The following is a 10,248-nucleotide window of genomic DNA, read 5'->3' on the forward strand; positions in this document are numbered from 1 at the left end:
CTTAATTGAAAGACTTGTGTTTTTTTCCCATCCACCACTACTCCCACTGCCCTGAGTGGACTTTCACGCTATTCATACTACTTCACTTGCTCCGACCGTCGAAAAAACTGTGTTTTTTCCCATGGAGTTAACTGAAAGCCCGGTTTGTCACATGCTCTTGCTAAAGGGTGCCTCCGTGCGTCGATTTCCCAATCGGCGGTATTTGGCGAGTTAGATTGGGTTGGCTAGGGCCCTGGTACTGTGCTTGCTGGCTCACTGGAATGGCTGTGAAACACTAAATGGAATGGGACCATGATTAATTTGATCGATTATATTGTACCTGTGCTTACCCTGCTATTACATGTCAAAGTGGCTGCTGTGAAAAGGGCCTATTGTATAGTGGTATGTCTTGTACTGTAGTGTATTTGTGGATGCTGAGCCAGTAGTGTGTGCAGCCATGGGGGGGGTTGGTGGTGGTGATTGGACCCTCTGGGGCACTTGGTGTTCAATGGCTAGTGAAATGTTTGCTACACACATGCTGACCCGAATTTGCTGACTGACTAACCGCTCAGCGTGGAGAAGTGGATCAAAGGTTTTCAAGGGGGTACATACACTGCAGGAGAGGTACTTTACAGAAGATTTTGGTGAAATCACTGGAGAGTAAAATAGCACCAGTTATAACAGCCAGAGGTGAGTGATTCTCTGCATGAGAAACAGCACATGGGAAGTCAATCACACCAGCAGGATGAGCGTCTAACATGAGATGTTACATGGTTTGAGATTTTAAACCAATACATCAAATTGTAATTGTGCACTTTGTACATGCAAGTCCCTGTATGCATTTTAAAGGTAGAAATATGGGTTTCATATGATTCCTCCACAAGGGAACTATGGGGACATATTTAGACTGTCGTCACACTTGAGTGGTAAACATCGGTGAGTCATTAGGTTATGCTGACGGTACACAAGAGTAAGCTTTTGACAAGAGAAAGGATTTCTTTTGCACTGCTTGGGTAAATATTCGTAACTTCTTAAATCCAACCAGGCTGTTCTCATACACTGTTCATAGTCTACAAAAAGTAATGCACTGTAATTTGTATATATCCGACAAAATCAATTAATATGTAATCCACAATTGTGAACCAGAAAGTATAAAGAGTGACAAACGCAGGGTGAATGGATGGATCAATAAACACCAGACTTTTGCCCAGGAGACCACTGTTCATGTCCAGTGTGAAACCAGAAGTCAATGTTGATTTATTTGTCACATTACTTCTGCACTTAAGTAGCGCCACTTCCAGAGCTATACCATGATATTTTCCTAAACCTACTTCAGTAATTTTGTTGCCTAAACCTAACTAAGCTGTTTCCTGTGTAGACGGAAGTTTATTTTGAAAAGAGGGAGCAGAAATTGACATGTGCATTGTGTGTTGCTGGACATTTGAAGGAAAAACGCATGAAAAATGCTCAACAACTCTTCGTAAGATATCATACGAACCGTTGTATGAGTTGTAGTACGTTGATCAGTTACACAACCACACCTCCCAACAATCTACATCACATCAGTCACTTTTTTCACACAAGATTTGTGCCCACGTATCTGTCCTCCAGTGTCACTAGTGGCTCTTGAACAATTTTAAAAAGAGATTTATCTTTCCAATAAAGCATCTAAATTATTGCAACTACAGTAGTATGTAGGCGTTAGGTGTTTCCTCACACATAATGATAAAAAAACAACAAAGACGCACTATGCATGAACTTCGAGAAAGCTGCCATTTTCATGTTTGACTGTGACGCAGATCTCTGTTTATTCACTGCTCTATTTCAGTTTCATGTTTGCCTTGGACAGACGAGGTCATGTTGAACAGACTCGCATCTAATTTCAAATCGATCATCAAGCTGTATCCCCAACGCCGCAGCAGCTCTTATCCTCTCTCTGAACCTGATACACACCAAGGCGCCGATATGTCTCTGACTTTATTAATCCTGATAAGAGAATCAATAAAGTTCTATTGTACAAACAGCGATCCTGACTTTGAGCTGTGTTGACTAGACTGGTACACAGTGTGCTGACAGGACGACTCCTCTGTGACAATGAACAGAGACACACAGGGATGAGATGAGGTTACTAAAATAAGAAATGTGATTCACTGAATAATTACTGTAAACTCTGAGAGAGTCTGAATGGAGAAAGCACACGGGTCACACAGATACGGCTCAAATTTGAAAAACTGACACGTTGGAATATAGATGAACGATATCAACACCATCTAGTTTGGCCCGAGGCTTGACAGAAAACGCATCACAGTGTTAGTGGTAGTGACAAAGAATGACCTCATACTACATCTAACAACTCAACTCTGGCGGTGATGTGCATTTCATGTAAACCAGAGAACTGAATAAATGCACCAAAAAAAGGGACACAGGAAGGTTTAAAAATGCATAAACCTCTTAAGCCACTCTGCACAGATATTAATATTTATATAAGCTTGAAGAAATGGAAAGGAATTTACAGCCCCTCACCTGAACAGGCCTGTGTAGTCTGTGAAACCTCAGATTTTTCTAACAGGATCGCAACATTTTGCTGACATTAAACTTAGAGGTTAATTTTAAAGTACTACAGAAAAGACGCAAGATAGCGTTTATATCCCCCTAGTGTTCAACAACTGGGAGTACAAAGCACAGGTGCTTGTCTTGAAATATAACAGTAGCCCACCTTAAGGTGGGCTACTGTTATATTTCAAGACCATGCTTTTCAAATATGCAGGCCTGTAGCATTAAATGTTTAGCTCTGAGACATTCCAAGGAGGCAAATGGAGGACAATCTATTGATAGTCCCATAGGTCAGATACTGTATGTGGCTTAAAAACACACATTCGGTTAGGTTTTAGTTTGCAAAACATTGAGCTGTAGCTTCACACTAATTGATTTTTCTTATTTCAGACTCTGTGTGTAACTGCACCGTTTTAATTAACACCTGCCCCGTGTGATGTTAAGGCCTACTTCTATTCTTAGTCTGACCTATTTTATGATTTTAATTTTTTATTCTTCCGTAGCTGAAAATGGGCACTGCTAATGTGACCCAGCAGAATGAAGACACTCGCCTCCAGTGTCACTTTACTGTAAAGTAAAAACATGCAGCATCCCGTGACTTAAGTATGAATTATGCAATTAAGAGTTTTGTAAAGGCTTCCCTACTGTCCCACTAATGCATTCACACCTAATACAGTGTAGTTAACAGACTGGATGTCCTTACAATTTAACATGGACAATTCTGTCTTTGGGGAAATAAATCAAATCTGCTTTTTTTTTTTGTCCATTGTGTTTTGTCCATGACTCAAAGAAATGGCTCACAAAATGGTATATGAATGACATGGTAATTTGTAAGTCACTTCATGTCCAATAACAACGCCTTTGCTGCTTATGGCTCGTCATGTGTACGCCATGTAGTCTGTACTGACTGCAATGCAAACACATAAATAATAAATATGCTCTACTCGGAGCTAGCGATGCAGAATAAATAGTGAGAAAGACCGCTTATGGTGGGCGGAAGGGGAGGTGGATTGGTCCAACAAACAAAAGACTTTCAAGACTAGTGTCAGTGTCCCAAAGTGTTGAAGTTACGTTACGTTAGTGACGTTAGTGACGTTTGTGACGTGTTTTCCGTACTTATGTTACATTGTTTAAGTTCGTATTTTACTTAGTTTATGTAGATTATTTTAAGCCCAACCACCCAAGTGTTTTTGTTGCCTAAACCTAACTGTGGCCATTGATGTAGTTTTATTGCCTAAACATAACCGCAACCATTTCACTGTAACAACGTGACGTTCTCATGTTAAAATGTTGTGATATTTATACACTTTCCATTAGATTTGGTTACAAAAAACATGATAGCAAGCTATGCATAACATTCAACACACATACTGTATCATTCATTTAATATATTGAGGTAAGTGATTAGGCCTGTTTCCCAAAATGTCAAACTATTCCTTTAACATAAACTCTGCCTCCTCTCTGAACCTATACCTCAATGACTGTAAGGGTCATAGACTCGGTTTTTGGTACATGCAGTTAGTGCATGCTAATGCTAAGCAGTATGCAATGTTTAAACACATCCCGCTGCATCAACCTCCCCAAAGACTCCATGCTGGTATGCATCGCTGCCATAATCTACAGAGACATTAACATGATCAAAAGTTCATTTAAAAACTCCATACAGCAAATTTCCATCAGCCTCTTATAATTCCTGCATGATTCCTGTGTTACAATCGATCAGAGAAAGCTAAACCAATCAAGTCTGCCTCAGTGGCTCTGACACAAAATGCCATGATGCAAAAAGTCTATTATCTTCCGCTACAGTGAGAAAGCTGACAGTCCCAAGACACTGCAGTCAGTGCATGAAACGAGCTGTAAAATACTTTCAGTCATGTGACTGCACGGTGGACAAACTGTAAAACCCATTGTAGTCTTCCCTGCTTTATTCCCTGCCTGAAACCTCTTTCACAATGTAAAATACAATGACACTGAGAGCTCTAATAGGCCCTCTTCACAGAGGACATTTTGACTCGTCACAGTAGGAAAAGTACAGGTGTACATAATGAAATTAATGATGGCTGAATTCCATGTAGCCGCTTTCATTTGATTTCAGGGTCCTGGTATCATTGGGGTGACCAGGTGTCCCACTTTACGAGGGACTGCAGAGCATTTTTATCCCTTGTCCCACCTCCCACATATTGACATGATGTCCCACATTTTCATTGGCTTTAGTTTTCAAAAGTCAAACCGCTGCAGGACAGACGCTTTTTTAAAATCTAGCTTTTATCCAATAGCTGTGAAGAAAGCAGGGAAGGCTGTCATCACGGCGCTGTGTTTGTTGTCAAACTGCGCACACCTGGGTCAAGTGCAGGTCAACATTTCACCGTCTTTGCTACGCTATGCCCAACGAAGAAAATTGCGAGTCACCGCAAAATCACAATCTATGCAGATTTAGGCGGAATATGATGGAAACTACCACAAAGAAAAGGAAGAGCATCTACAGCAAAGACTGTGAAACTACTTATAAGTATTTATAAGCCGGTGGAAGGCCATTTTTCAGAGTTTTTTGTGAAATTTGCCAGTTATTTTTCAATTTCACACAGAGGGGGAATACGTCATGAAGCGACACAGTTCATGTGAGTCTCACAAGAAACGTAAGGATCAAAAAGAGATGTGCAGATCTATGGATGCATTCGGACAAAGCGTAGAGATGTTACAAGATAAGGGGCAGAATAGAAATGTTTATTATTTAAGTTAGATAGATATTATATCAAAATTGTAGACTACCTCTCAGCCCTGGTAACGTGTCCCACACTAACATACTCTTCGTCCCACATTTGGTTTGTTGGGATCTGGTCACCCTAGGTATTGTGCATGCTGGCTCACTATCACCCTCACTGGAACACATTGTTGGTGTTATAAGGAACACCTGTGGTTTTCCTACTATGACAAGTCAAAATGTATGCTGTGAGAAAGGCCCATTCACAAGGGAAATCAAAGTATTTGTTCATGGTCCAATCTGTAGTAAAAGTAACACTTTTAATAATAATTACCGTACTCATGGGCCCTACACAACTGCACAAAAACATCTGTCACCTGTGTCACTCCACCTCAGAGCTGCAATCTGTTCAACAATGTGACTTAGTTTTCCTGAAAAGAGTTATTTTTTCTTTGAATCCTGCTCTCATTCTTTTCTATTTGATTAGTCAAACCTGTTAACAGCAGGGGGCATTGTGAGCACCAGCAGAGCAAAAGGTGAATCAATACAGTGAGAGGAGACTATAGGCAGACAACAGTGTGTGTGTGTGTGTGTGTGTGTGTTTGCGTGTGTGTGTGGTGGGGGGTTAGTGGGTAATGACACTGCACCTGAGTCTATTACAGAGATAACATCTGTGAAAAGTCTTGCCTCGCACACTCTTACACTGTCGCTCTGAACCCTTACGCTTGGTGCATTACAGGAGGTATTTTCTGATGTTATTTTCTGAAATGAATGCTGCAATTTACTGTTCTCACTGTGTCAACAACTTCATCGGTCTTATGATTAATACACGAGTTACATAATGTGACAATGTCTGTGTGGTGGGTGCTGTTCTCAAAACTGTTGGCCGACACAGATTGGATATGGAATTGCTCAGTCGTTCAAGCCAGCAGATAAAAAAAACATACCTTCAGCTTACTGTTGAAAAAAAAAAACAAGTTTAAAATGTTATTTTTGTTGAGAACTACAGATAGCGCCATGCAGTGACTTTGGCTGCAACTTGGTGTCGAGACTTGATGTCGATGTGAAGCTGATTAAAAGACAAACAGCTGACTCCAAACCAGAGTCGGTGCTCCAAACCACACATTAAATATTATTTGAATACAGAACAGTCGCCATCTCCATCAGGTCACCATCACAACCAATAGGCTGATGAGCTCTATGATGACATGCGTGGTTAAGCTCAATGCCATAAATAAAATCAGCCTCCTGAAATGTCTGTAGGCTAGATTCAGCACAACATATGTGATTGGCAGAGACCTCGTGAACTCAAGTCTGCACCAGATTAGGTGGCCGGAGAATGGTGCTGCCTGGTTGACAAGCCTGTATGTTACAGAATAACAGACTGCAATGCATTCTGGTCTGCTAAAGCTGTTGTCCATGACTGCCTGTGATGGATTTCTTCTTTTTATGATTGAATTATGTCTCTGGTTGTTGACCATTATTGCAAATAGGGCAGCCCTCTCTTAGTCGATTAATCAGTCGTTTTGGGCTTAGTCAACAAAGATTCATGACTCAATCAAAAGTCAATTAAATCCAGTGTTAGTCGAGGACAGCCCTAATTGCAAATTCATATTCCCTGGCACTGCATTTTGCCACCGAAGTTTTTTTTAAAATATATATTTCTTCTCCATAAAACTGCATTACAAATATCTCAACATTGTCCAAGTTTTCCTATATCTGATTGAAGAATCAAACCTATAAGAACCAAGAATTATAATCACACTGATGTCCTTCTGAACAGCACACATGTGATGCAGCTGTTCCAGTGACACAAGGTGTAATGATCACTGAGATTCACTGTCACCACATGCTCTCCATTAGAGCAGAAGGGGGATTCAACAGACCAATTTAACATGAGTCATCATCTACAGTGCAACTAAGACGTTTGCTGAATGCTGAATGTTGCATTTTCACCAAAAAAATTAAATTGTACTTTTACAGCCAGCACATCTGGCTGTGTTGTGCTTATTAAAAAATAACAACAACAAAAAAACTTGTAAACATTTTTTTTTCATCCAAATAAATGCAGAAAATAACTTTTGCCATGCCAGCTAAAACATCTTACTGGTTGTGTTGTACTTCACCCCGTTGATGTACTCAGGGCAGGGTCTCTCCACAATCCTCCCGGTGCTGCTCCGCGGCCAGCAGGTTCCTATCTCATCCGTTGTGGCATTGCAATAGAAACCTTAATAATAAAAGAAAAAGCGCACGATTATAGTATCCAAGACGCAACACCTCTCAATACTGAACAAGAAAAAAAAAAGAAAAAAGGAACTCCATCTTACCATCAGTGCTCAGAAATGAAAATGAAGCGTTTTCCAAAAAAGTGTCTTGGAGAGCATCAATCAAACTACAATTCAGGTCCCCGAGCTCTCCGAACATGATCTGATACATGGGATCTTCCATAGTGCTGCTGCTTTAAATAATGTGAGAATAATTCCAAGTCCGAGCGGAGAGACTGTCACACTGAGCCCAGCGGTGTTTCATGGGCTTGTGAATGTGAATCGGAGCAACAGTAATGACAAGTAGGGAGCCCAGTGCTCTCCCGCTGGGAGCGGCGCGCACTGGCCAATCAGAGGCGCGCATTCGCACATCCATCCACGTGCTGCAGCAACCCGGTGAAAGGCAGCAGGCACACCGGACTGACAGACTGACAGACTGACAGAGCATTGTCACTCTGACAGATCCCACACACCTGCTGCCCACCTCTGGTGTTTATTTATGGGCTCAGAAGTGGCTGCTTTCAGATTGAGACAGCCTTTAGAATATACAGTAAGCATTCAGACCTGTTGATGGCTGTGGATGTAGCCTGAATGTGTTCACCTTTATCAGGCTATTAAATAGGTGTTATCAGTTGCTATATAAGCCCCATAGATGTGGGTCATTAGGGGCCTACTACGCCTAGTGAAAGTGAAAGTGAAATTTAAAAGCAACACGTCCTAGCATGTTGTAAAACTGAATTAAAGGGACTGTTTGTAAGAATCAGAAATGTTTGTTAATTGCGACACCTGTGGCCGTTAAGTCAACGAAAGTCAGCGCCGGGCTTGCGCTTGTGCTTGCTCTACATAGACATGAACGAGCATCGCTCAAAACAGTGAGGCGACACACGTCAGCTAAAACCACAACATCACTCTATATTTCACCTGTAGTCCAAGTATCCCTTGGAATTACATCCATATTGGACAAATCTGCACCTCACAATTTACATTCAGTGCCAACATTTAGTGATCCAGTTATGTGGCGAAGTAGGAAACTGGTGTGTGGATCCCAGGGTGGTGGTTGCAGGTGTAGCACATTCATTTCATGCTTAAGACTGGCGTTAGTATCCCACCACAACCTGTAATTAATGTTATTTTTATTAACCGTAACCACAATATTTCCCTAAAGCCGCTTTACACCCACACAGGTGTTTTCAGTTAATCTGGCTGATTAGAGCTCTGCTCAGGACTGTGTGGGTGTGGACAGACTAACTGAGTGGCATCTTCCTGAGTCTCCTGTTACCTTTGTTGGACCCGGGACAAATAACACCTTTATCATTCTTATTGGTAAATGAAGATTTGTGACCCAATGAATTCCCATCAAAGCTCTGACCCACCTTCAACCTGAGCAGAGGTCTAATCAGGCAGGAGAACTGAAAACACCTGTGTGGGTGTTCAGCAAACACAGGACTTTTCACAGGGGACTGGTGTTCGATACCGCTGTTCGTGTCCCTAAGTTTAACCCTAACCCTGTTGAGTTATTTTGAAGTTACGTTAGTGACGTGTTTTCTGTACTTATGTGACATTGTTTACATATGTATTTTACTTAATGTAGGTAATGATGTCGTTAAAGCTTCAGTATGCAAAATATTTTGGCATCATTGGGCAAAAAATCCACCTTTCAGCATATATTGTAATTCAAGTGTTCTGAGAGAAAACTAGGTTTTTACACCTCCTCATGGCTCTGTTTTCAGGCTTTAGAAAATCTAGCCAGAGACAGGAGACTTTGGCCAATCACATGTCATTTCAGAGAGAGCGTTCCTATTGGCTGTGCTCCGGCTGGTGCTTGGTATTTCCTCAACTGATCTCAACATGGCTGCTGGGTCACAAACTTACTCATTTTACAGCTAAACAGCATACTTCAAGATGTTTCTGAAACAATTGAGGCAAGAAATAGGCATTATAGAAACAGAATATTGTTTAATATTTGATCAGCGCTGCTTAGTTTGACCGTTTGATCGGAGTTTGCGAGTGATTGACAGCTGCTCAGAGATGGCAGACTCCAGCTCAGCTCTGATTGGTTGTTTTTATACGGTCTGTGAAATCTTGCAGATGCCATTAGGCACATGATGGGTTTTTTTCAGATTACCTGTCTCATGCGCTACTATTAGGATATAGTGACCGTTTTATAAAAATAACTTTTTGTTTATCAGATTTGCTGCAGTGGGTATAAGTATACCCACTGCAGCTTTCCTCGGCACACAAAAAGCCTAAAATGTGTTATTGTGACACGCAGAATGTCTTTAAAATTGCGTGCTTTAAACACCTTCCCATGAGATCGGGTTGCAATATATGTCGTAAACACAGTCTTCCTAACCTCAGCCATAGTTGCCATGTGCCTAAAGCGCAAAAAGTAAAAAATGTTGGCATTGGACAAAATGGAAATCATCTAATATTGACGTTCTTGTATACACTTAAAGTTTTCTAAAGCCAAGGGCAGATGAGCTGACTCATAAACGTGGCATTGAGATGTAAAATCTGAGTTTTGACCTCAGACAAAAAAGTGCGGCTCTGGCTTTGATGCATCAAGCCCTCAGACTGTACCTTGGCGACAAGCACTTCGTCATTGCATTTTAAAAAGACCCGGTCCTTAACCTCTGTGGTTACAGTTTGGCTAAGTGTAGGCAAGCTGGTTGGCTATTGTTAAAAGACTCAACATTGGATGCAAGCCATGTTTTCTGGTGTCAGAGTCAGACACTTCATACACCCAACCAC

General features: G+C 41.2%; 1 protein-coding gene across 1 annotated transcript in view; it reads right to left on the reverse strand.

The window, feature by feature from the left end:
* Positions 1–7,883, reverse strand: part of LOC141777384 (corticotropin-releasing factor receptor 2) — a 41,512-nt gene extending 33,629 nt beyond the window's left edge. Inside the window, exons 1-2 of the mRNA XM_074651584.1 lie at positions 7,561–7,883; positions 7,341–7,460 (exon numbers count right to left, since the gene is read on the reverse strand). Of these exons, the coding sequence (XP_074507685.1) occupies positions 7,341–7,460; positions 7,561–7,681 (241 nt within the window). The 5' untranslated portion in view covers positions 7,682–7,883. The remainder of the gene's footprint in view (positions 1–7,340; positions 7,461–7,560) is intronic.
* Positions 7,884–10,248: the final 2,365 nt, after the last annotated feature.

The sequence above is a fragment of the Sebastes fasciatus genome, chromosome 11 (assembly GCF_043250625.1).
Source record: "Sebastes fasciatus isolate fSebFas1 chromosome 11, fSebFas1.pri, whole genome shotgun sequence".
Taxonomy (NCBI): Eukaryota; Metazoa; Chordata; class Actinopteri; order Perciformes; family Sebastidae; genus Sebastes; species Sebastes fasciatus.